This window comes from Micromys minutus (assembly GCF_963924665.1).
Source record: "Micromys minutus genome assembly, chromosome: 13".
In the NCBI taxonomy this organism is placed as follows: domain Eukaryota; kingdom Metazoa; phylum Chordata; class Mammalia; order Rodentia; family Muridae; genus Micromys; species Micromys minutus.
In genome coordinates this window covers 11,527,733-11,555,539 of record NC_137982.1, presented here as the reverse complement: position 1 = coordinate 11,555,539, position 27,807 = coordinate 11,527,733, and the positions used below count along the sequence as shown (strand labels likewise).

Here is a 27,807-nt window from a genome sequence, read left to right as displayed (position 1 = left end):
AGACCGGGCAATACAATGTGTCCTCATCACAGGAGCCACACTGGGTCCCAGCAGCTGGGCATCCACCCTCTAACACAGTCTGTTTCCGGTTTAAGATGCCAGGCCTCACAGCACACACCTGAGTCTCAGCCTGTGCTAAACAGGGAGACCCAATCTCAATAAAACGTAATACATACATACATACATACATACATACATACATACATACATACATACATACTGAGACTTAGAGGCAGAAATCTAATAATGCACACTTTAATATCTGATGTGTGGCTAAGGACCTTTTTATGAAATACACGATTTTCACCGCCCTCGGAGTCCCTGCGTATACCCTTCAGGCAGGCCTGGAGCGAGTGGCTATCGTTTCCCTTTTTTAGAGTTATTCAGTTTATTTTATGTGTACCAGTGGTTTGCCTGTGTGTAGATATGTCAACCATGCATGTGCCTGGTTTCTGCAGAGGTCAGAACTGGAAATCGGATCCCCCTAAAACTGGAGCAAGATACAGACGGTTGTGAGCCACCATGTGGATGCTGGCAATCACCCAGGTCCTCTGCAAGAGCCGCAAGTGCTCTAAATCTTTGAGCCATCTCTTGAGCCCTTGAGCGACAATCTACTCAAAGCCACTGGCCTCTAGAGTCAGACGAATGGGGGACTCACCCTGGGCATGGTAACTTGACAGCTCCGTGGCCTGGAGCAAGCTGCCTGACTTCCTCCGAGGCCCTGCCCAACACCTGTGAAGCGAGCAGGGCCCTGCTGCCTGCCTCGCCAAAAAGAAAACGTTATGAAATGAAGCTGCCAACAGGGTCTGCCTCTGTGCTCAGAAAACTAATCCAGGCACCAGGTCCCCGAGGTGTTAGAGACAAGTAGGAAGAAAAGCTTCCCTTGAGTCGTCTGCTCAGAGGGTGGGACACAATGGCAGTGGGCTTTTTTAGTGCCCAACAAGAGTCCAGGCCTCTCACTTGGGTGAGATCAGCTAATACCTTCTGCTCAGACAAGGAAGTCAGTCATGTACCTGCCTAGCTCCTCCCTGCGGGCATGCCACTTCTAGGGAGGGGGTTCACTTCCTCACTCTAGGCAGAGTGCCAGCCACCTCAAAGTTCTTCACCAGGGTCCTTGCCTCTCCCAGAGATCCCCTCCTGTCATGCACAAAGCCAGGGATAATCCCCCCTCTCTGCTCCACTCAGCCTGTGTGTGTAGTCACGGAGCCTCCGTGCGGTGTCTGCTGTCAGGTAAACCAATCAGCTACAGCTGGCGGTTCTTGTGTCCCACCGAAACCTACTGCTGTGCCTGGCGCGTGGTTGACGCTCCACACACATGTATGGCATGGATCAGACCCTGCCAGCCCGCCCATCCTGTGGGCGTCTGCAGCTCCCTGCAGTCTCTCACCAAATTTCCTCAGCTGACTTATGCAAATCTTGTGACGCCTGTACTCTGTTCAGCTGGAATGCGCTCCTACTGAAACGTATTTAGTCGACGATGTACTGAAATACTTAAAAGTATTTTTACTTGGCATGTTCAGCAAGACCTCCCGCATGCATATACATGGCTGCCCCACCCCACCTGGAGGTGTCCTGGGACCGACCACTTTCTTCAGCCTTGAAGTTACCTCAAAATTACCTCAAAAGCTCTCTCTGGATAGATGTCCAACACACTCACAAAGTAGCTGACATATTCTTAATAAAAGCAAGTGAGAGGAGAATGCCAGCCTGACTTCTCCCTGGCTCAGATGTGGGTCTTCAAGGTCTGCGGGACACAGGGTGCACCGTGAGCTGCCCGCTCTGTGATGTGTGCTCGTACCCACTGTCTCTGGCCTCCCTCATCCTCAGTCACATAGGCCACAAAGGAAACACTGCATCTGAGCACCAGAACTGGGCAGAAGGGAGGAAGCTGACTGCCTCTCGCCACCTCCCTATGCCTCACACCTCGGTTCCCATATCTCCTGGGAACTGCCACCACAGCAGTGCTCAGAATCAGGGGACAAGCCAACAGGCCGTGGAGTCACTGTCAGAGATCTCTGAGAAGAGTCACCTCTCAGCAGCCCCTGCAACAGGGCCTTGGACATCTACCTGGGGAAGGTGGTATCAAGATTTATAAGGACGCGTGGATCCGATGTGTTTTCTTTCTTTTCCAACTGGCATCACTCCTGATATAGGTGTGCTGTGCAGATGAGAAGATGGCGTCCAAGCTGTCAGCAGGATACCCCCCTCCCAGGAATCTCTGTCTTATTCCTGTTCCAGAGGAGGGAACTGAAGTTCCAAAAGGTCGAGAGTAAAGCTCTCAAGACAGAAATCACTCACACGGACCTTGGGGAACAGAGGCCACTCACATGGGCCATCAAGGACAGCAAGGAAGGAGGCTGAGTTTAGTTCCCAGACCCTGGAAGGCATGAGCACCAGCCCCACCCCCACACATTCCCAGTGCAGGAGATGGGAGAGCAGAGTCTGGTGTGACAGTCTGGTTCCTGGTCTTGGCAAAGGCCGCTGGTGACAATGACAGACATGTAGAAAGCACTCAACTATAAGGGCTCCTTTCTGTCATTTGTCATTCAGTCCCCAGAGGAGCCAGTGGAATGTTTGCATTGCTGTTACTGTGACCAATGCTCTCTGGTATGTGCCCAATATGCTGAGATTCCTCTTTTCGGTTCAAAGCTGGAGAAGAAGGACCGGACAGCTGAGGAGCCACCTCCACAGTCACCCACCTAATCCACAGCAGCATTTGGACCCACTAGGTCTAACTAAAGATTCTGCCAGGGGCCACATCCTAACCTGACCACAAGCGATCTGCCCATGGGCCAGATTCTACAAGCACAGAGCAGACAGTGCAGACTCCCCTCCCTTCCCTCATACACAGGTCCCCAAACACGACCACTGATGAACAAGCACCATCCTATTCCATTATTCTATAGTGATAAAATTCAGTGGCTCTACATGATGGTTTGCTCTCTTTCATTGCACGTTCTATTTACTATTCTTTTAATTCTTCATATTTTTTTGTATTTTATTTGTATGTGTCTTTTACCAGCATGCATGTCTTTGTATCACGTGAGACCCTGGTCCCTATGGAGGCCAGAAGAGAGTCTCAAACCTAAATGGTGGTGAGCAGCCAAACAGGTGCTACAAATCTAACCTAGGTCCTCTGGAAGAGCAGCTGGTGCTCCTGGCTGCCGAGCCATCTCTGTCCAGCCCACATCCTATGAGTTTTAACAACTGCATGAGGACCTGGGACATCAGCCCTGCATTACTGAAGAGAACTGTACTTCCCCAAGCCTCTCCATGCCCTATTTACCACACACACACACACACACACACACACACACACACACTCCCGGAGCCCTTGGCATCCACTGTGAGCTTTTGACTCCGTGTAATTCTGCTCTTTCCAGAACGTTGTGACTGTCGGGATCATAGTGTGCCTAGCCTGTTCAGACTGGCTTCTTTCACCAGCAGTGTGCTTTTAAGATCCTCTATGCCTTTTCTCTTGATAGCTCATCATTTGAGTCTTGGAATCGCCATCCATTAAGTGGGCACAATCACAGTTTGTAAAGAGTGTCTTGATTGCCCCCCTGTTTAGTAGTGAGGGATGAATTAACTATAAATATTCATGTGCAGGTTTTGTGTGGACAGAGGTGTTTTACACGGATAGACAAATACCCACCAATGTAGCTGTTCGACCATATGGTCATGATGATTAGTTTTAGCTGTCAACCTGACTAGTCTAAGGAACACCCAAAAAGCTGGTAAAACACTTGATATGGATATATCTGTGGGGGTGTTTCCAGAGGAGACTAGCATGTGAGTCCGTGGACTAAGTGGGGAAGGTTCACCCTTGATGGGAGCAGGTCCCATCTAATCAGCTGGGGACCCAGGAAGAATAAAAAATGGAGGGTGAGGGGCTAGTAGGATGGCTCACCAGTTAAAGTGGCTTGCTGCCAAACCTAATGACCTGAATTCAACCTCTGGGACCCACAGGGTGGGAGAAAACTTACTTCTGCAAGTTGTCTTCTGACCTCCACACTCACATGATAACATACACAACAGATGAGAACGTCAAACGAAAGAGGGAACCGGATCCCGGTACAGACCACCATGTGGTCGCCCAGATGAGCAGTCAGTGCTCTTAACCCCTGAGCCGTCTCTCCAGCCCTCAGTACAAATTTTTAATATTGAGCACATTTTCATATGCTTCTTTGCCTTTTGTATACATTTGTGTGTGGGGGCATCTCTTCAGATCTTTGGTTCTTTCTTAAAATTTGAGGTTTTTTTATTGTTGAGTTTTAAGTGTTCTTTGCATATTGTAGACCCAAGTTTTTCATTATATATATATATATATATATATATATATATATATATATATATATATATATATATAATATTTTTCCAGTCTATGATTTGTCTATTAACTTTGCTTTATTTTTTCCTCTCTCATGTTGGGTTTAAACTTGAAGATCTTGTACATGTTGGGCAAGTGCTCATCTACTGATCTATACTCCCAACCCCACTTTTAAAATAATATCTTTATCAAAACAAGTTTTTAATTTAAAAAGTCCAACTTTCCTTGTTTCATTTTTTTCTTTAATAGATTTGCTTTTGGAGTTGTAGCAAAAATTTTAGAGCAAAGTCATCTAGATGTTTTTCAGTTCTCTATGAAGTGACGTATTGGTATTTGAAAATGGAGTTATTAGTTAAACATACATCTTAAGCTAGACTAGCCTGGTATCACACACCTATGGTCTACTCTCTTTAAGACAAGAGGAGGAAGGAGAGGAGGAGAGAAGAAAGAAGGGGGGAAGAGGAGGAAGAAGGGAAGGAGGAGGAGGAAGAAAAGAAGGAGGAAAGAAAGGAGAAAGTGAAGAAAGAGAAAGTGAAGAAAATATCCATATAAAATGTCCTGCTTGAAACCAAAGGTGGCTGATTTCAAGATTCCAAAAGAAAAGAAAGATCAGAGGCAATCAATAGAAAGCAGTTGCAACCATGACAGATATTAATCCAATTATATCAGCCAAGGGTTTAAATGTGAAAGCCTCAGATTGTGAGTCCGCATCTGCCCCACCATTGGGCATGGCCTCTTGGGGGTCGAAACTCGAGGAGTTTGACTGTTCATCCCATGACAGCCTTGGACATCCAGCTCTGCTGGGAGTCTCGGCAGAGCTGAAAACAGAGTTGGGGCCCATGGGCTGGAGATACCTCAGGGAAAGGGAAGCTCTGGCTTATCCCAGTAGTGATTGTCCTTAGCTTGGCAGAGGCAGGCTTGGTGGCAGTTGTGGCTGGGAGCGCAGAGGCCTTCTTTGAGAGAATTTAGCTGTGGCTCTGTAGTCCAATGCCTTTCCATGGCTCCCCATGCGGATCTTGATAAAAAGAGACAGTCCATGGTTCTAAACAGTTTATTGGTTGTTCATGATGGAAAATACCCCTTCTCCGGGTAGACCTGAGACTAAATTCCTCTGGAGAGAGGAATGTCTGGGAAGGGAAGCTTATTGGCTAAGCTCTCCAGACCTCTAGGTACCTCATTAGCATGGAGAACTCTGTTCTGGGCCTACATGACCACAGGACACATTTCTTTATGTGAGGAGAGCGGTACATGTTCCAGGCCAGGAATCTGTCAGGGAGCAGGAAGTCACCTAAGTCTCAGGAGTGTGCCCACCAAGTCTCCAGGTTTCAACCTGTTCTACCTTACCAAACTTCCTGGCATGGTTTTACATCCCACATCAAAGACATCAATTAAAATGTGGAACCTCTCAAGAAGATTTTAAAAACAAGAAAACAAACTAGCTATAGTGTCCCTTGCCCTCAGTCCCAGCACTTGGGAGGCAGAAGCAGAGGCAAGTGGATCTCTGTCTGACTTTGAGGCCAGCCTGGTCTACAGAGTGAATTCCAGGAGAGCCAGGGCTTCTACTGATGATGATCACGATCATGATGATAATTCAAAATAAAAATACAAACCACTCTATGGTATTTATAATAAAAAAACAAAAACCATTTAAGCCTTAAAAACACAGATAGTCAAGAAAAGGGATGAAGACAGACATTTACTCACTCACACAAACCAAATCTGGGATGGTGGGCGTTTGTCAACTCTGGACAGAGCAGGCTCTAGAACAAGGGAAATGGCCAGAGATGGCAATGAGCAGGAAACCCAAGGTCAGTCCTCTCCCTCACGTCACAGTGCCACACATGAATGCAGCCCCTTCGGGAAGTGCTCAGGAAGCAAGTCAGGATACAGGACCGAACACTTGGTTCATGGGCTTGATCTGGTTGATGTGTTTAACATGTTTCTTATGAAATATTAACCAAACTGTGCTGTGTTATATGCCATAAAATCTCCAGTAATGTGTGTGTGTGTGTGTGTGCGTGTGTGTGTGTGTGTGTGTGTGTGTGTGTGTGCGTGTGTGTGTGTGTGTGTGTGTGTATGTGTGTGTGTGTATGTGTGTGTGTGTGTGTATGTGTGTGTGTGTGTGTGTGTGTATGTGTGTGTGTGTGTGTATGTGTGTGTGTGTGTGTGTGTGTGTGTGTGTATACATTTTTCAAGACTGGAACTTGAATCCAGGACCTGCTTCCTACATACTAGACAAATTCTCTACAACACAGCCACACTCCTACCCCTGTTTTGTTTTGTTTTGTTTTATGAGACAGACTCTCATTGAGTTGCCCAGACTAACTAGCAAAGCATCTGGGTGGCTGGGATTACAGACCTGCGGCATCAGAAAGCAGAGAATTAGATAAGGTGATCTCAGACCACAAAGGAATTAAACTGAAGAAAGAACAAAGAAAGCCAGGAAGCTCCTAGGATGCTAGCACACACCTGAACAACCTGTGCTCCGTCTATGTTCCAGAACACTCGAACTTAACTTCATTTCCTTTTAAACATCTGGGAGACTCACCGGCGAGCCCTTTGGGGTCTAGTGCTTTTGGGGGTAGAAGCTATGAATATTTACTGACTTTCTCTAGTAGCTATTACATTCGTCGGATCACAAGCTTCCTTACATAAATTTTGGTAAACTGTATCTTTAAAGGAACTGGTCCATTTCATCTAAATTACTAAATTTATAGGCATAGATGTCATACATGATATTTATATTACCTAATACGGTCCTGGAGTCAGGGGGACTCTTCTGATACTAACATTAGGAATCTCGAGTTGCTGATATTAGTAATGTATAATTAGTAGTTAATGATCTCCTTTTTCTCCTCAGTTAAGCTGGCTAGAGGTTTATCAATTCTATTGATTCCCCCCACCCCCCCCCAAGGATAAACTCCTCTGTTTTATTGATTTTTCTCATTGATTTCCTGTCTAATTTCATCAATTTGTTTTCTGATTTCCATTATTTCTTTGGCCATTTTGAATTTGTTCTTTTTTTCCATTTCCTAAAATAAAACCTTTTTGTTAATTTTTTTTTCTGTGAGACAGGATCTCTCTGTAGCCCTGACTGGCTTGGAAGTCACTGTGTAGACCAGGCTGGGCCCAAATTCACATGTGCCTCTGCTTCCTGGGCACAGAAATTAAGGGTGTGAGTCACCACACCCGGCCTGGAAACATTTTTTTTTCCAGTTCAGAACTTCTTGCCTAATCCATGTATTGATTCTGTGAATCTGACTACACCGTGTCCCACACATTCCACTGTGTTCTGTTTGCACTTTTATTTAGTTCAAAATATTTTTAACTTTCTTGCGAGTTCTCCTTTCTGAGAGTTTTATATTTATCTTGCCTGGGCCCAGGCTGTGTTCACTGCTGGGGCTGCCAGTGCCAGAGGCCCGGGGTTTCCTCACATGTCTTTGGTCTTATTCCCTTCCCCCACCCCTGTCCCGTTGCCTTTGGCTTTACCTAAAGTTTCCTTCTCCAGTGAAGCCGGACCCTGTAAGGCCGAGGCCCTGCCTTACTGAGGCCCTGACCACCATTAGTATAGAGAAGCACCAAAACCAAAAACAAGTTGGGGAGGGAAGGGTTTATCTGGCTTACGCTTTGACTTCATAGTTCAGCACTGAAGGAAGTCAGGACAGGGACTCTCACAGGGCGGGCACCTGCAGACAGGATGGATGAAGGGTGCTGCTAACCGGCTTGCTCAGCCTGCCCTCTGTAGCACCCAGAGCCAGGGCTAGAGAGATGGCTCATGGCTGATCCTCCAGGTTCAATTCCCAGCACCCACATGGCAGCTCACAACTGTCTGAGACTCCGGGCCCAGGACATCTGACACCCTCACACAGACATGAATGTGGGCAAAAACACGAATAGGCATAAAATTAAATAAACTATTGAAATACAATCAACAGGACCACCAGCTGAGGACCCGAAATCCACTACCCACAATGGTCTGGGCCCTCCCACATTAATCATTAATTTTCAAAACACAGAGGCATCTTCTCAATTGAGGTTCCCTCCTCTCTGAGGACTCTGGCTTGTGTCAGGTCACAAGCCAGGTTTATTTTACATCCAGACCACATCCTGGCCAGAGAAGATAACAGCAGATGCCAGCACAATGGCCATCTGAGAATTGCTTTGCTTGGTGGTGTACACCTGTAGCCCCAACACCTGAGATGGTGAGGCAGGAGGATCACAAGTATAAGGCCAGTCTGGGATACAGTGGGGGCCTGGGGCTTCATCCATAAATGCATGACCCTCCACCAAACCCCCATCCCACCTACCCTACCCCACCCCACCCCCACCGGAACTTGCTCACACTCAGCTCCCATCAGCCAGCAGTTACTGTGCGTATGTCATACGTGTTACTGGCAGAGACTTTCTATGAAATCTTGGGGGTAAATCTGGGCATCCATCTGGTCAGCCTGTGCTGGGGTCTTGGGCGTCCCAGCCAGGCCAGGTTCACCCAGCAGAAAGCTCAGTGTCAAGGTGCCTTTCTCAAACGTGCTTTCATTTCATGGCCACAGAAAGTCACAGGGCTTAAAGCCAGTACCCCAGGTTCTCTGGTGTGTGAGCATCAGGGTGTGGTCACCAATGAGGGAAGAATTGTCACCAGCATTCAGCAGGCAGTGGCTGGGGGTGCCGATAAACTCCCATGATGCCCTGGGAATCCCCAGCAAAGAGTTACTCGGCTCCAAATGCACAGAGCAATCCCCCTTCCCCTTGGGCTTCTGCAAAGACAACCACTGCATCTCTCAGACGTTCCTCGTACCCCCACCATGGCTAAATGCCACAGCTGCCATCCAGGCAAGGATGAGGAAGGATGTGGAGCCTCCCAGGAAGAGAGCACAGATCTGCTGGGGCAGACCTGACATCACCCAGAAGCTTCTTGGTGGCCGTGGGCGTCTCTGCCCCTGCTTTTCCTGCTCACTGCTTCAGAAAGAGGAGGCAGCCTTATGTAATCGCAGCCTCATAGAACCTTCTGTCATTTTGGCATCCTGGGGCTGGGAAACCCCCTCCCCCCTAAACTCCCATGGGGCACGTGGTTTCTTCTGTTCTAAGCAGGCCCTACAAGTTACAAACAGCAGAGTGAATCAGAGCCAGCACTGCAGCCTTTGAAGGCACCTTTGCTGACCTGTCTTCACTCTCTGCATCCCCACTCCCATCCCTCCCCCATTTCCCTCCCCCGCCCTAGGCACCTTTATTCCTGTCCACGGCTCCCACCTCTTCCCCTCTGCTCAGTCCTTGTGAACCCCTTCCTGCCTAACAGTGCTGTGTCCATTCCTGACATCGCCCCCCAGCATCCTCTCCTCTTCCCCTCCTCTCCTTTTCCCTCCCCTCCCCTCCCCCCCTCTTCTCTGATACCCACAAGTGCCTTCCTGCCCAATCCCAGTTCTCTTTTGGAGTCTGTAACTTAGCTCAGTGGAATAAATGTGCTCTAGAATAAACGTGACTAAGCGTCCACAGGAACAGGTGGCCCCTGATTCTCAGAGCGGAGGCTTCCAAGTCCCATAGTGGTCCCCTGCTGCTCATCGGGCTCTGAGGCACATGGCCTTCACTTTGCTGATTCTTGTTCTAGTGAAGCTGTTTGATGAATCATGAGGTAGTTAGTCACTTGCTCTCTCCATCCCGGGCAGCACCACCCAGCAGCCACCAGCTGTTGTGCTAAGGGTGTGACTAGAGGAGATGACAAAACCCTAACCAGTTCAAGTCTCTCCTTAACTTTCCCCGGTGTGCTGGCTCTAACCAGGATAGGATTGCTCCCAGGCAAGGTACAAGAAAGAAACTGGTTTTTCTGATTTTCAAGCACTAATAAAATTACCCTCTCTAAAGAAGGCAATTTGCATGTTAATGTTTTGGGTAATTCTGTGCAGCTCCAATGCCCCCAGGGCTGCAATTTTTCTCTGACAGGGTGACAAAAATAAACTCCGGCATAAAGGAGCATTTCTCCTCCCCCGCTTTTGTATTCTAATGTGACGTTCCTTCGTAATGCGAGTCAAGCTGAAACCCACAGCTCCATCTTCTTTCTGACACCGATCTACCTCCTTTCACCTCTCCAAGTGACAGGCAGGCTCAGAAGAGTTCCTTGAGGGTAGGGCTGTGTCCCCTTGGGAGTGGACATCACCCCTACAGCTCACCTTCTTAACTGGAGGCCCAGCCTTCAGCTTCTCTAAATTCTCAAAAGTGCAGCTGAGTAACAGGACACCACCAGCCATCTTTGGGATATAGAGGACCACCACAAGGGGACGTAGAGTCTATGCAGCTGCCCTGCAGGGGGACCAGGGGGACCCACTGTCCCACCTGGCTTGGGTTAATTAGGAAGGAAGCTTAATTCACAGGTGTCTTCTCCAGGCCAGACAGATTGGTTTTACACACACACACACACACACACACACACACACTCACTCTCTCGAACAAGTCAAGCTAGCTACACAGCCGGCATGAGTCACTTCCCACCTTCACTGATAGTGACTGGTAGCCCAGGCTGGGTGGCTGTGACATCTCTGTGTCACACGCGGCATTGCTCAGAGCAGTCAGGCAGACAAGTAACACAGAAACATTCCTGTAATCAACGCATTTGTTGATAATTCTGTAAAATAAAATACCTTTTGATGTGAGTAACAAAGAGTGGGTTCTCACAGGAGGTGGGCCAGTGAGGGGGGTGCCAGTCAGTAGTAACTGAGCTAAGATGGGGGATGCAGGGATGGGGCATTGTAGTAGCCGTGGGTAGTGCTGGTGACTGGGATGTCTGGAGGAGGGGGTGAGGGGCTTGGGAGCAGCTCTTGCACAGTGGATTCCCTGCAGAGTTTCAGTGAGGGGGTGCGTGGAGGCAGGAGGGCAGAGAAGGTGGGTGCAGGTGCCCCACAGCCCAGCAGGTGGAGAGCAGGGCTTGGCGTTGCCTGGTGTTGCAGGAAGCTGGGGATGTAGGAGAAGTTTCACAACTGACCCCGGGCTTCTGGCTCCCCAAAGTAGGTAGGTGGAGGTGTCATTTATCTAGGTAGGCAAAAAGGCAGGATTGCGAAGCCTTCAACTGATTCTTTGAGATGCTAATGAGGTATCCAGGAGGCAAAAACCCCCTGTGGCCTGCAGATAAGGACTGGGAGGAATTTAGACATCGTTTCCTCACAGTCACTGAAGGTATTTAAAGCTCTGGTAATAAATGACTTCAGAGAGGACAGGGAAAGGGACAAGGGAGACTCAATGGGGTGAGAGCCCTTAGGACCCAAGCACAAGGGGACCAGGGAGCCAAGTGGCAGTGACGAGGGACAGGGATAAGGAGCTGCCACTCAGTGGATGCTGCAGAGAGAAGCTGAGAAGAGGTAAAGGTGGAGGGGAAGGAAGGCACCCACTCCTTCAAAAAGTATGCTAGACCGGAATGGCCCAGAGCAGTCCTCTCCTGAATCCAGAAAGGAGGGCATTGCAGAGGCATGCCTTCAAGGTTTGGCTGAGGGGGTGGGTGTGAGAGAGAGAAGGAGGGAGAGAAAGATGGAACCTCAGGCAGCCAGTTACACTCCAGAGGGCCCAGGCTGGCTGGTGGCCGACAGAGAAGACTTAGGCGGGAACCTTCATTCAAGGGGTAGGTTTCAAGGTCATCCTCAACTGCATCGAAAGTTTGAGACCAGCTCGGCCACACAAGAACGTGTCTCTAAGTAAACGAGCAAATAAAGAGAAGACCTTCCTGTGCAGTGTTTCCCAACTGTTCACTCAGGGTCCCAATCCCAGGAGAGTTTGGCAGGATGTGACTCAGAAGTGTCAGATGGAAGGCATGGTTCCTTCAAGTATGGCGTGTTCTGATAGGTGTGCAAAGATGTTCATTACAACATTACGTGAGCATAGCACCAAGAACAGAAGAAAAAAGGAACATTTGAAGTGTCCCGTTGTAGTGGGAGGGGCTTTAAAGCTTAAGGTATGTGCACACTAGGAACTTCTGTGCAGTCTCAAAAACCTGACTGGACACGTATATGCAGATACAGGGAGGTGCCAAGAGCACAGGAGTGTGGCCGTCCTTGTTCAGAACCTGAACACTGGGGAGCCTGAAGCAGGAAGGTAGAAATGAAGCCAGCCTAGGTGACACAGTAGAAGTCTGAGAAGGAAAGAAAAAAGAAAAAGGGGGGGGGGGAAGAAAGGGAAGGAAGAGAGAAAAAAAGGAAAAGTAAAGTGCAGCACTCGGCACACACAGAATCATACAGAAATGTTACTGATGTCTAGAAAACCCTGTGAGTTCCGTCCCACACGGATATATCAGAGACAGCAATCAGCACACACTTCTAGATGACCACTGGTGACAGTGTCAGAGAGGATAGTCTGTGACTCAGAACCTCGAAGGGCAATACAAGAAGTCACAGGCTTTTTTTTCCCTTCTACCCTTGCCCCAGGCACTTTCTCCCCTGCCTTTCCGGCAGGCAGGTCCCAGAGGTGGCCTGCACCTACGTAGTGGGTTGAGGGTTGCATTCCGTCAGCAGCTTCTCATCCCTTCAACTAACAAATTGGACTCCAAACCAAAGGGGAACAACCAAAGAAAGAGGGGAGAGGGTGGGGGTCCTAGAGCACCTCCTACCTAGAATTTTGCTTTGATAGTTAAGTGAGCTGTGCCGAGTGCTAGAAGTCTGTATTTCCCCTTCGAGGCATAATTGCCATGTAAGGTCCTGGGATATGCTGTCTCCGTTGTTCTTTCTAAGCCAAAGACGTCGACAACTTGCTGAGAAATAAGTATGGCGCCTCGGAGCACCCCTGAAGCCACTGGTCACATAAATGATCTCTGGAATGGCATGAGTCAGTGAAGGAAGGATGATCAGTTCTGATGTACCATCTTCCCAGGGAGTCTGAAACATTCGTCTGTTACAGTGGAATCGGGTGATGTCAGATGGAAGGAGACCGGGACCTTGGGTCAGTCTGCCAGGGCCAGCCTGTGACCTGTGATTAATGAGAGATGGAATGTTTACTCTCACCCTTGATTGTCTGTCATTGGTGCCGTGGGCTTCAAGAGATAGTGATTTTTCTACAAGGTCTATTTATGGCTCTGACTCCACGCTTACTCATTTCTCTGTCGGGACAAGGACAACGGTGGTAGGACATCTTCTGCTGTGATGCTGGTAGGGATCTTGCAGGCTTGCCACCCTTTACCTCCTTTGTGGCTGGGCCTTGGGGGCTTTCCTCCCCATCCCAACTTGAGAGAAAATGAGTAAAGGACAATAGTGGGAACCCCAGCACCAACCCTATGTTGGTTAGTTTGGGTCAGTTTGGTACAAGCTAGGCCCATCGGGAAGGAGAACCTCAATCAAGGAACCGCCTCCATCAGATTGGACTGTAGGCAAAATCTGTAGGGTATTTGCGGGCAGGGGCTGATGTAATTGATGTGTGGGCCCAACCCATTGTGGGTGCTGCCATCCCTGGGCAGATGGTCCTGGATTGCACAAGAAAGCAAGCAGCTCCACGAGAAGGTCCAGTAAGCAGTGGTCCTCAATGGCCTCTGTTTGAGTTCCTGCTCTAAGAACTGTAAGCTGAAATAAACTCTTTCCTCCCCAAGTTGCTTTTGGTCATGGTGTTTAATCACAGCAATAGAAACCCAAACTAATATACTATTCATCTCTGAAATGTGACCCTGGCCAGGAGAATGTGACCTCTCTAAGTTGAGCACTATAGCCTCCTCAATATGAAGAATAGTCATGCTGACCTCTCTGGACTATCACGGGACCTCTGGAAGGGCTTAGGATGGGGGGTCCTAACAGGAAGAACGTACTAAGGATTGCATTTGGTGGTTTTCTAGCTGTTGCTTGTTTTAGTTACTTTTCTGTTCCTATTATACAATGAGAAGAACAACTTAAGGAAAGGAAAGGTTATCTTAGCTCACTGTCCAAGGCAACAGGAACCTGAAGCAGCTGGTAGTGTAGCAGCCACAGTCAGAAGACACAGCTGAATGCTAGATCTCAGCTCATTCTACTTGTTCAATCCAGAACCCCTGGCACAGGGAATGGTGCCACCCACCGTGGGTGGGCATAGTTAGTTAATGCTGTCAAGATAATTCCCCATGGCATTATAATTCCCAGGAGATCCTAGATTCTATCAGGTTGACAATGTTAACCACCACTTCACCATTGTAAAACATCCAGAAGATAGTCAACTACCTGTATTTCTAGAATCCAGAGAGACCTTCATCTACAGAAGGGGCACATACAGCCCATGGAACAGAAGAGACCAGCTCAAAGCCACCAAGTATATATAATGGACAGAAACCACTAGAAAGGCTGGCCAGAAGACCTGACTCTATGATCTCATGAAGCTCAGATGAGTAGGAAGGCTGACAATGGGCAACCAGCCATAGAAGGAGAAACCAGAGTCAGGAGTTAGCACTCTAGGCAGGAAATGCAAGTGGAAAGTAGAGAGACAGGCCCATGTCCAATTTCTAGAGTCCTTTGTTGCCTTCATCTGGGTGGCTCCTTGTAAAGTCACTCAGGGCAGATGTCACTGACCCTTATAGATGAAGAGACATAGGCACAGAGAAAAGTAAGTCTTTGACAGCTTGGCTGTGTCAGAGACGGGATACGGACCAGAGTCAATCAGCATTCACTGGGCCCTTTGCCATCTCGTAGGAACTGCCTAGATTTGATCTACCCAGCATGAGATCCAAGCTTTAGACCTGAAGGACTACGGTGGGAACCGGTGGATCCATGAAACCAAAGGCCAGGCTTCCGGGCACCACGGGAACAGGAAGAAGGCTGGAAGTTGGTCATGGAGCACTGAAATGGAAACTTAAGGGTTCTTTGGAAAGTCAGTTGTGCCGGATGGTGTTTTACTGGGGCACACACGTGAAGGACTGTTTTCCTGAAGTAGACACAGGTGGAAGGCTAAGGCAGATGCTCGAAGGAACATTTAGCTGAAGCAGACACAGGGGAAACGATGTTCTGTTAAAGCAAGCACATGAAAAGACGCATGATGAAGGAGTCTTTGCTAACTACACACATGTATTGGTCCGCCTCACATTTTGTAGTTGAGCTGCATTTGTCGGGACTTCACAGAAAGAACTGCACCAAAAATCTTCTGGTAGTGTACCACTTTAACAGACTTGGGCCGATTGGTGGAGTGATGTCATCTAAGACAGAGGCACATGCTGACGAAAGACACACGCTGAGGCAAGAGTCCAGGAGGACAGGTGATATTTGGAGGGTATGAAGGACTCCACAGGCAGTGACAGAGGCCGGGCTTGGCTTGCTTATAGAGCTGGTTGTACAACACTTGGTCTTTCTTGATCTCTGCTTCACTGAGAGAGGCTTAGAAGGTCTGACTTGTGTCGAGGCTGAGGCCTGGCTGTCGCTGCTGGGTAGTGCCGCTGCTGATCTGTTTGCTAACCCAACTCTACCAAACTGACTGCTGGTGTATCTGTGGATGTTTGTGAGTGGGTCGAGCCGCCGCTGCTGACCTGGGCTGATTTCCAAACAGCACATACGGGAGTTGCTGCAAAGAACCATTTCTAAACAGGTCCACTCCCCTCAACCCTGGCATCCTTTCTTTTCTACTATCTCTGATGGTAGCTTTTAAGAACCATCATAAAAAGTAAGTTTTGAAAAATTGAAGTTACAGACCACATTGGTACTTCTCTCTCCTAGCAGACAGCCCTTCTGGGGGCCATTGTGGTGTGCAGGGAGGGGCCACTGTAGTGACTCTGGCCCAGTCATCCCGATTCACTACCTGGAAATGATGTAAACAGAACAGGAGTGTGTGTGTGCCACTTAGGAGTTCTGTGAGACAGAATAGTGCAGTCTGCTTGAGTATGAAGAAAGATTTGAGTACTGTGAAGGCAGTGACTGAAAGGGAGAGGGGAAATCGATCTCATCTTCAGTGTGGGATGATAGCTCTGGCTGTCAACAATGATTTGGATTTAATTACATCAAATATGCAAATGTGTTCTGGAAACTGTAAAATAATACATAGCCATCAAATGGAGAGAAAGCTTAATCGGGTTGGGAGGGGCACAGGTTTGACTGTAAGATAGGTCTGGGCTGAAATGCTACCTCTTCTGCCAGAGACTCACCCTGTCTGCCTGCTTGGCCCCTGGAATGTGTCCCTCAGCCTCAGATGGAGTCTCGTGTGCCAGTGGCCTTTTCTGAACACTTCTAGGAAAGACGACAAGAAGGAGCCACTGCGTGACCCAGAAAGCAACATGAAGGCCTTGGCCTTGCTTCTTTCTACCTTTAAGCCTAGAAGACGTGCACCCCTCAGGCCAGCCATGAGGCGGCCACGCACCCCTCAGCTCCGTTGTGTCCCAGGCCTGTCTGGGTGTGAGAGGATCAACCATATACCAGCAGGAGCTAGAGGGCCCTCCATCACCTGCTGACTGACAGAACAAGGCCATGTCCTGTCAGTGGCGGCAGCTCAATATCCAACAGCCATCTTCCGTGAGAGGTGTGAGTCTGCAATCCGAGGCTTTCACAGGCTGCTTTCTCCAGTGACATCTGTCAACCCAAATGAAGTTTCAAACCCCACTCTGCAGCTTATCTGCGGGTGTGCGGAAACGTGTCAGCAAACACCGGAGTCTCTTGCCCGTGTCTCTTGCCTCTCCCTGGCAGAGATGAATGGTACCCAACCCATATTCATTCCAAGACTGGTCGCGCTTCTGGAATTTTCTTTTTTTCGCTTCTGGAATTTTCTTTTCTTCACTAATTGTTTTGTTGTTGTTTGTTTGCAGTCCTGGGCAACTCTGATGTTGCCAGATGTTTGAAGACTACAAACAGCAATGGAGAAAAATGTTGAGAGGCTGTTGGCTCAGGTCACACCTGCCAGCCCTGTGACTGTAGGGTGTTTCTTGAATGTAAAATGGCTTTAAACAACACACCTGCTTTATAAGAGTTTGGCACAATCTGGTTGAATAATATACAGGCAGTTTTTATCTAAGGGTTTTAATGTAAAAAGACTCAATAACAAGAACCAATGCTGTTTGTTACTTCGGCTGTAACAGGCGTGTAAAGACAGTACCATGAGATGTTTCCAGTGCCCACGTCCAGCCTTGACGCCTCCCTGCAGCAGGTGGAGGGGCAGGGAGAGAGGTGAGGTGGTTTTAACTTCTTCCTACATGGCTCTGGGACTCAGAGACTTAGGGATATGGAGAGAGTATTCCCACGTGGCAGGGCCGCCTCAGCTGAACTGAAGACTTCTGAACTGAAGCTCAGGACTAACTGGATCGCAACACCTTTCCCCACCTCGTGTGGGATGGATAGAGGATCAACGAGATACTGTCTCTAAAGAGATGGCTGGTGTTGAATGAGTCCTCTTCCAACTAGTTAGTTCCCTCATCAGAAAAGACAGCAAAAAAGTTTGACCGCAACTTATGAAGGCACAGTAAGAAGGTGGCCTCCTGAGAGCCTGACCATGCTGGCAGCCTGGGCCAGCTGAGGACAGAGATGGCGGGCAGTGAGACTTTAAAGGAAAGAGCTTTCCCAGCATGCTCAGGGCTCATCACTGTCCAGTACATATTATCCTAGCTCTCCCACACAGCATCTTCTGAGCTTCCTCACTACACCTCCAGAGGAGTCCTTCCAGACATAGCCACATAGGAGTGTTCATCCCAAAAGGCCCCCAAATCCATTGTGACAAGCGCACCTCCTGATGCTCACCGTCCACAGACACCACCTCCAGAAAAGGGGGCCAAAAACTGCATCTCTGACAAGGTCCTCCAATAATCTTGTTCATAAAATGTTTGAAAACCAAGAGAAGGCCTGCTCCTGGCTCTGCTTTCCCAGGACTCTTGCCTTTCCCTCACACCTACACGTAGCCCTTGGGCAGATCTCAGCTCACACTGGAGCTGTATTTAGACTGTATCTAGACTCTGCTTGTTCTTCATACCTTCATCCCTCCGTGACTATAGCAGCCCCAGGCAGCGCTAGCCCCTTGGTTTGGACTGGTGCGGTATCTTTGTCTTCTTCCACTCAAGCCGTATACCATTCGCTCTCAGCCCAGAGACCCAGCCATCTTGTTACTTCGCAACTCCCCACTGGCCTCACGTCTTCTTCCGCCTGAAATCTTCTGTCAGGGTAAATAGGGCCATTTTTGGTCTAGTCTTCTAGAAATTTCCTAGCCTATTACACCTTGTAAGTCTGATGGGGATCGGGGGACCAGGGGGGTCATGGAACTTTTCCCACTTGGTGGTAGTTCCGTAAGCACACAGGAATCAAGAGTGTGCAATCTCTCAGAATCCAGGGGAGGGTTCAGGACGATCCTGGAAGAGGTTCATACGTCCTCAGATCTGTCACTAGGCTTTAAAAACAACAGGTTGGGTTTCTTCCGATTAGTGTCTTAAAATAAACATCTTTTTAAAAACATCTTTAGCCCAAAGTCAAGCTCCTCACTTCAGGACAGTCAGAGTAAAGTTCATCCAGACAGGGCTCAGTTGGGGGAGGGGTTGCCTCCAAATGAGGTCCCGGGTCCCCAGCCTCACCCTGGAATTTATGAAGACAGATTTTTAGGCCCTGCCTTGAAGTTCTGGCTTGGGGGCTCTATCTGTTTCAGTGTTCCTCTCCTGGCCCCTCCAAGGGATTGTGAAGTTCAGGATTCACTAGTCAGAACCATCTTCACCCATCTGTGAATCTTCTCAGGAGGATTTTCATAGGGCTGTATCCTCAACAACTCTGACATAGGGGAGTATTGTTAGAAAATGAATGAGAAATAAAAGCAGTTATGTATCAATTGCTTATTATACATTCTCTGTAAGAGCCAGCGAGTATGAGAAGTCATTGTTCGAGAGGGAGTGGTGGAGAAACGATGCATTGAGACACAGTCTTAATGGCTGTTTGCTTGTTTCAACAACTCCAGGGCTCAACCAAGCCTCCAGCTTCAGCCTGCTGAGTGCTGGGACCACAGGTGTGCACCGCCTCACCTGGCGGAGCGCTGTGCTGACATTACAACACCAGTCCTGACACCTGCACAGCCACCTGCAAAAGCATCTGCTCACACCTGTATTCCAGGACTGGGGATGCGGAGGCAGGAGGCTTGCTATGAGCTACCTACATAATGGGTTCTAGGACAAGAGTGGGCTACAGAGTGAGACCCTGCTGAGAGGGGGGGGGGGAGAGAGAGAGAGAGAGAGAGAGAGAGAGAGAGAGAGAGAGGAGAGAGGGGAGAGAGAGAGAGAGAGAGAGAGAGAGAGAGAGAGAGCACAAGCAACCCCGATTCACATCACAAACATAGGCTGGAACATCACTACACTTACTGCTGACATTACATTCTATGTAGGGAATAATAAGGCAGAAGGAAGACAGGCTCTGCCTGCTTCCAGGCTGGTTAGGAAGGTCCCAAACAAAGCTAGTCTTCCAGCATCTAGGAATTGCTACTCCTCCTGAGCCCAGGTTTGTCCCCCTTGCTGGTGGGAACATCAGCACCCTATCCCTGCCAACCCTGACTCCAACCTTGAATTTTCTCGTGTGCAACCCCCACCATCTTTCTCTCTGTGTGTCTGTCTTTTATGAGACAGGATTTTTCTATGTAGCCCTCACTAGCCTGGGACTCACCAGACAGGCCAGATTGGCCTTAAAATCTCAGCAATCCTCCTGACTCTGCCTCCCAAGTTCTGAGATCATCAGTCATGCACCACACGCTCGGCTTATTCAGTTTTTCTCCTGGGAGTGGGGTGAGTGTGGTTTGGAGTACCCTGGGCTCACAGGTGGAGCTGGAGTCTAGTCCTGACGTTGTGGCTTATCGACTGACTCGGATGTCATGTACACCCAGCTCTTGGGTAACATGATGGTTCTGGGCAAGGACTCCACAGTGATGGCAGTGCCCTTATGGGTTGTAAAGAGCCAAGAAAGAGTCCTGTGGGGTAAACAGGTCTATAGGGGAGGGCTGTGAGCTTCCCTTACTGGCTTACATGTCAGGACAGCATGCTTGTGGGAGTCACTGATGCCCGTGATCCTTCGCTTCTGTTTTTCTTATGTGGCGGCCCCCCTTACCTCAAGTGTTGCTTTCCCACTTCCATTATCTGCTATTAACTTTGGGCCTGAAATACTTAAAGAAAGATTCTAGAAACAAACAGTTCTTACATCGTGAATTATGTGTCCGAATAACATGATAGAATCCCAGGATGACCTGTTCCTTCCCATCAGAACCGTGAATCGTCTCCCTGTCCAGTGTACCCACGCCATACAGACTACCCAACCATTAGTCACTTAGCAGCCATCGGTATCGGGTGCCTCATCATCCGTGGGCCAACAGATGATGCCTCAATAATAGTGACTCAAGGGTAGCATCGGGGATATAAAAGGGAGAGATGAATTCATTCTGGTGCTATGTCGCATGGCTCCAGGGCAGGTAGAGGGAAATAGAGGATGTACAGTAGAGTATTTTGTATTGGCTTCAGCTTCAAGAATTCTCTGGGGAGTCTTGAAACACACCCTCAAAGATAATTAGAGTAACTGGTCTCTCTCTGTTTCTCTCTGTTTCCCTCCCTGTCTGCGTCTGTCTCTCTGTCTCTGTCTCAGTCTCTCTCTCTTTGTGTGTGTGTGTTTGTGTGTGTGTTTGCAATGTTGTTTTAAAGCAACACATGTACCCAGCTTTGAGGTTAGGGTCAGCGTTAGGAAGCAGATGCTCCTGTAGTCACTCCTTCACGCCCACTAGAGTTTCCCATTGCAAGTCAAGTGTAGGGGTGCAGACAAGCAATCACAGCACTCCAAAACTGGGCAGGAGGATTGTACGATTTTAAGGTCAGCCTGGACTACAAGCCAAGACCCTTTCCCACCTGCCTCAGAGGACAGAATTCATTTTAGGGTATAGTTTTGTATCCATGTTCACTCTAGGAAATGGGGAAAGACAGACAAAAAAGAAGCCAAGGGTACTGGATCAAACACCCCTCCTCCTTCCAAATGCCCTCATCCAAACAAGTCAGCCAAGCTCTTTTCCTTGTCATATTCCCTCTGTGAATGACAGCTAGAGCCACAGGCAGTCTTCAGTGAGGGGACAAAAGCTATCCCTACTGACTTACAAGGTGCTGTATGTTTCTATCCTACTGCTAAGAGTGGCCCGGAGGTTAGCAGCCACCAGACCCAACAACACAAATATCTCCAGCCTCATCCCAGAACTCACCTATTAGCAAGCCAGCAGCGATTACAACGCCCAGTAGCACTGCTGTGTGTGGACACTGGAGGTACTGAGAGTTGAGATATGCTTGGGCCAGAGTATAAACTGCCGGCTGCTTCCTTTATTGACCGAAACTGGCTGTAAAACTGCCAGCTCAAGTCAGCAACATGATCACGAGGTGACTGAGGACATTCTGGTCTAAGCTCCTTATCTTGCCATATGCCAGAGATGCATTGTCTCAGACACCACCTTTGGTCGCCAGTGAGACTCACAGTCTCTGACAGACCCCATGGTGGCCCAGGCTTTGAGAAGAAATGTTTAGACCACAGAGCTGGGAGGTTGGAGGGTGATTGAATTTCTCTGTCTGAAAGCTGGGTATCATTCCATCCAGCAATGGTAACACACAGATTCATATGCACATACTCTTATGCTCGGTCACATACATGGTCATATACACAGAACACACACACACACACACACACACACACACACACACACACACACACACACACAGCATAACAAGTCCTAGCCAAGAGTTGGAACTTGGGACATCTCTGCTTCCTGTTTCCCTGTCCGTCCACTACAGGCCTTTGTTTACATAGAAAGGATTTTCCACAAGACTCCCATGTTTTTTTGCTGTCTCCTCCTGTGGAATTAGGGACTTGCGTGTGGCATCTATAGTAAAGAGCAGCCGAGTGGAAAAGGCCAAAGCATTTTCTACCCCACTCACGTTAGCAAGTCAAAGGTGTCCTCAGGTCCCAGGTCATCACTACAGTTCAGTATCGGCTGGTGTGGGGCAGCAGAGGCAGGGACAGTGTCCGCTAGCACACTTTGTCCCACTGTCTCTGGTCACAGTCGTCACCTCCCTGAGAATCCCTGGGGAACACACATGAAGTCAATACAGTTGATTTTAAAACTGATCCCCTAAGGCACTATTCTCTCTCGGTGACCTCATGAAGTTACTTTATCTCTGTCCTGTTCCTCATCTGTAGAGTATAGCAATCATGATAGCCTCTTTGGGACCCCAAGGGGACCAGTAACAGTTTGTCTAAAACACCACAGACAGACACATCATTCTTCCGTCCGCTCAGCCGGTGAGCCAGGCATCTTCTCACGACCTCAGTGTGTCTTTACCAAGCCCCTTCTAGGTTCCTGTCACTGGGAGACAGTGACACAGAGATAGTGATGAGCTAGACACAGAGCAGCCGAAGGATCACAAAACAAACCAGAGCAAGTTTCAGTAGGTCGCGGAGAAAAGGGCAAGGAGGGCTTGGAAGGAAGACGCTCAGGCAAGAACTTTCTGAACAGGACTCCCAACAGCACAGGAAATAATCCCAGGAAGTGACAGCTGGGATTCCATGCAGGTATGAAGAAGCTTCTGCTCAGCACAGAACAATCACCAGAGCGAAGAGAATCTACACCTACTGTACAGAGACTAATATCGAACAAAGACTTATTGATTACAACAAAAACACCAAGCCCCAAATTATCCAATCAGGAAATGGGATGATGAACTGAATCAGCAGATCTAAAGAGAAGAAACATGAATGGCCAAGTGAAGTATCTGAAGAGGTATCCTTAGCCTTTGGAAACGCATGCAGACCGGAGTTAGTTCCCCAGCACCCATAGGAAATGCCAGCATGGTGGTGCAGGATCAGAATCCCAGAGCTGAGGAGGGGGAGACAGGGGCTTCCTGGGGCTTCCGGGCCAGTCACCTTAGCCTAAATTGGTGAATCCTAAGTCCCAGTGAGAAACCCTGTTTCAAAAATAAACCATGAGCAGGCTGGAGCAGTGGCTCAGTGGCTAAGAGCACTGAACGCTCTTCCAGAGATCCTGAGTTCAATTCCCAGCAACCACATGGTGGCTCACAACCATCTGTAATGGGATCTGATGCCCTCTTCTGGTGTGTGTGAAGACAGCTACACTGTACTCACATACATTAAATAAATAAATAAATAAACCACGAACCAAGGTTGACCTCTGACCTCTACATATGTATATTCACAGTCACACATACCTGCATACTACATTATACACTCTCATACAGACACACATGAAAGTACACAAAAACAGTAAGTAAACAAAAATAAAAATACTCTGAGATTCTGTCTCCCTCCAGTCAGATTGGTGGCACACACTTTTAAGCTCAGGACTTGGAAGGCAGAGGCAGGTGGATACACTGTGAAACCCTGTCTCTAAGTAAAGAAGTGGGACAGCAAATGCTGGTGAGGATGTTGGAAAGACGCTCCTTCCCTGCAGTGGGTGTAGTGGGGTGTAAACTGAGGCAGTCACTATGTCATTCAGTGTAGAGCTTCTTCCATAAACCAAGCCCAAAAGGACCCTAACTCAGAACACAGAGATACTTGTACTCTCAAGTTTTAAAATAGTTGGGAATTTGACGAAGCCTAGCTGTCAATCAACAGATGTGTGGATAAATGGAAGCATCTTAGATGTCCATGAATGAATGATGATGGATGATGATGGATGAATGGATGGATGGATGGGTGGATGGATGGATGGATGGATGGATTATGATGGTGGATGGATGGGTGGATGGATGGATGGATGGATGGATGGATGGATAATGATGATGGATGGATGGATGGATGGATGGATGGATAGATGATGATGATGGATGGATGGATGGATGGATGGATAGATGATGATGATGGATGGATGGATGGATGGATGGATAATGATGGATTGATGGATGGATGAAGATGGATGGATGGATGAGGATGGATGGATGATGGATAGATGATAGATGTATGGATGGATGATGATGGATGGATGATGGATAGATGATGATGATGGATGATGATGGATAGATAAATGGATGATGATGATGGATGGATGGATGGATGGATAGATGGATGGATGGATGGATGGATGGATAAGAAAAAATAAAACAGTGACATATGAAGGAAATGGATTCAATCGACTTGGAAAGAGAACTCACATTTCCTCTTACGTATAGAACCTAAATTTAAAATTAAAACGTGTGTGTGTGTGTGTGTGTGTGTCTTTAGACATTACAGAACTAGACAGAGCATCTTGAGAATGAAGGAAGATTCTTAAAGGAAATGGGAAACAGAGCCAATGGATGGAAAGCAGAAGGAAGCAGGAACTGGGGGAGGGGAGTAGGCAGAGGCGAGGAGCATGAGCAAGGGCGGTGCAGGGAGAGAAACAGCTGAGAACAAAACACAAGAATGGAAGCTATGCTTGAAGAGGGCCCATCACTTTGTGTGGAAACCTTAAAAAGTAATTTGCAAGAGGGGAAGGGGGCTACCAGAGCACAGGGAGACAAGGCTGGAACATGATGAGCCTGCTGCATGAAAGAAGCCACTGTAAAAATACTACAAGCCACACTGCCTGCCATCGCGGCAAAGGCAAAGCTCTGGCAATGATGGAGGTTGAGTGCAGGAGGCACGGGTGGGTGGAAGCCAGGGAGCTCAAGGGCAGGGATGTTTGACCAGTTGTGACAAGTGGGCCACACTGTGGCAAGCTGTGTGACACATGGGCCTATGGAGCGTTGAGTTTATTTGTCCATAAATCTGAAACCTCACAAAATTCTCCTCTGTCGCTGGATGCCGAAGCCAAGATGTAGTTCTCTGAGAGAATGCTTGTGGCGCGTTCACAGCTTCCGGGATCCTAAGCTTCATGCCAGCACTGAAACCCCATAAATGGCAGGGGTCCTGTCTAATTCTAACTGGGTAGGAGCTTATGAAATACATCCGGGAAGAGTGTCCCAGTGGCTCAGTGGGGATGGAACACGGTGTGTCCTGAACATAATCGCCACTGGTGTGTTTCTTACCCTCTAGTCACCGTGACTGAGATGGGTGAGGGAGAAGGAGTGGCTCCCGGTTTCAGAGGGACCAGTCCATGGTTGTTTAGTCCCACATACGTGAGCAAAGCATCGTGGTAGTGGGAGGGGTGCGTGGCAGAGGCTGTCTTTTAGAAGACAGGAAGTAAAGGAGGAGCAGAGGGACTGAGGACCAGGTATGGTCTTCAAAGGTATGCCTCCAGTGACAAATGCCTCCAGTGACAAACGCCTCCAGTGACAAACGCCTCCAGTAGGCGCCACCCTCTGAAGTTTTCAGAACCTGCACAAACAGTGCCATCAGTTGGAGACCAAGCACTCAACACAAGTGTCTGCTGTGTGTGGGGAGGGAGGGGGCTCACATGACGGCCAAAGAAAAGGGGGTTGGGTTTACTTCACTCGGTGAGGTAAGTTTTACAAGAAGCAACCCTTAAGATAAGTTGACTGCATAGACCCACATCAGAGTGGAGTGCTCTGTGGTCAATAATTTAGCTGATATGATTCCTCTAATGGCGAAAGTTTTGGAGCAGGGCTTTCATGGGAACATATTTCATTGTGGTGCCCAGGAATAAGATCTGGGGTGAGTTTTAAATCCAAGCACCACCATTTCTACTCAGATCAGCCACTGCTCTGAAACTGTTTCCCCGTCTCTGAGAGATAAAACCTGCTTCCTGGGGCCATTTAAGATCAGGTGCCTGAGCATGGAAGAGCCTGTGTGCTGACCTCATGTGGCATTTCCAGGATAGAGGTATGGTGGGGAGACGGGTCTGACTGTTGCTAGTGGTTGTGCTTTTGGGTTGAGCATACCTGGGCTACCATGAGCTCTCTGACAGCATCTCTTTGTCCACAGGGATGTGTCTGCAGGCATTTGTTGAAGCTTTCTTCTTCCTGGCCCAGAGGAAGTTCAAGCTGCAACCTCTCCACGAGCAGGTGGCGTCCTTGATTGACCTGTGTGAATACCACCTGTCCCTGCTGGATGAAAAGCGCTTGCTGTGCCGTCGGGGCCAGCCCCAACCCCACCAAAGAAACGCCCCCCAGATCAACCGCCCAACCCATTCAGCTGCAGGCAGCCCTGCACCCAGAGTAATCGGGGCTGGCAAGCTCTCTCACTCCTGACACACTCTGTCCTGAAGGCCACTGGAAGAAGGTGTGCCCCTTGGGGGCTGAGTATCCTGGGCTCCCCCCCCCCCACCTGAAAGGGGCCACTAGGGTTCCAGCTGCAGTTACCTGTGCATCCTCTCTGTGTTCCGAAGGGCTCTGGCCTCACAGGCCAATTCTTGCCTGCTCCCCTCCCAGCACCCTACGGTGACCCCTCCTGTTTGGGAATCATCAGTGGACATATGACATCCAAGATGTGACAGATGGCACCTACTATTCTGGGCTCCTGGGAGGCACCAACTGGAGCAGTTTCTGTAGTGCTTGGAGCCGCAGGGGAACAGAGGGGCAGGGAGGGTGAAGGGCAGAGCATCCGAAGGCTGTGGATGTAGAGGGCAGTCACACCGGGGTCTGCTGGGACCCTGAGAGCCTGCTGGTCAGAGCTTAGCATCACTGCATGGCCGTTCCTTCCGCCCATTCCCTGAATCGAAGTTGAGATATAAAGAAGGCAGACACCCCCGATCATGTGCTACACGGGTGTCCTTTACAGACTGACCCCACTTGTTTGTAACTTGCCTGTTGCTGCAATGTCTGATTTATTACTAATCAAGAAATAATTAAGAAATAACACGGTAAGGTTCTTTAGTCTCCCTGACCAGGTTCCAGGGGACCCCTGCAATGGTGGGGGCACTGACCCAATGGCCAAGAGCTACTGTGTTCCTAGCACAGTGCTGTCAGTCCTGAGTGAGGGGAGAGGGAAAGGCCCCCATGAGAACCAGGACGAGCAGGAGTGTGTATAGAGCATGTGGTGACCTGGACCAGAACCAGTGTTCTCAAATGTGTACTCCGAGGGGCAGGGGTGAAAGGCCTTGGTTTCTGCTCCTCGGGACCCAAGTGGGCTGGTTCCACAGAAGTCCCAAATGAGAAGTGTGTGGGGACATTCTTTAACCAGCCTCGAGCTGTACAGCTGCAGAAAACTATTAAATAAAGCTTTGACTTGACACTGTTTCTCAAAGTGAGTCTTTAGAAAGTGCTCGCCAGCATGGAGCAGAGTCTGGGGGAGGGGCAGGGGGGAATGGTTTTAAGAGGTTGAACACAGCCACACCGAGGCCATATAAAAATGTCAGCACTCGTGGTGAGAGCTGGCCTCTACACCGTGCCTGTCCTCCGGAGGTAGGCCACCGGGGTCGCACAGTGTCAGAGCCTTTCTGTCCTGGGAGCGAGCCCATTGGCCTGTTGCACGTGACCTTGGTGGGTTGCACACACTGAGGTTACAGAAGCCTGTCACTGACAAGTTGGCCCCTGCCCCAGGACGGTTGGATAGATTTTCTGGGAGAGGGAACACCTTTCTGATAGATTTCAGCCCCCACTTTCTTCTCCCAGGGGCACCACTGTGTTTACTTGCTTTGGGGACCAGCCCTTGGTTTTTGGAAGGTGTGAGAAGGAAGTAAGAACCACACAGATGGCTCCTAGCAGGGAA

The 27,807-nt window shown here is 48.8% G+C and overlaps 1 protein-coding gene across 1 annotated transcript in view; it reads left to right on the top strand.

Moving 5' to 3' along the window:
• TTLL11 (tubulin tyrosine ligase like 11) overlaps positions 1-27,101 on the top strand; it is a 220,079-nt gene extending 192,978 nt beyond the window's left edge. Inside the window, exon 10 of the mRNA XM_080927546.1 lies at positions 26,083-27,101. Coding sequence (XP_080783672.1) covers positions 26,083-26,348 — 266 coding nt within the window. The 3' untranslated portion in view covers positions 26,349-27,101. The remainder of the gene's footprint in view (positions 1-26,082) is intronic.
• Positions 27,102-27,807: the final 706 nt, after the last annotated feature.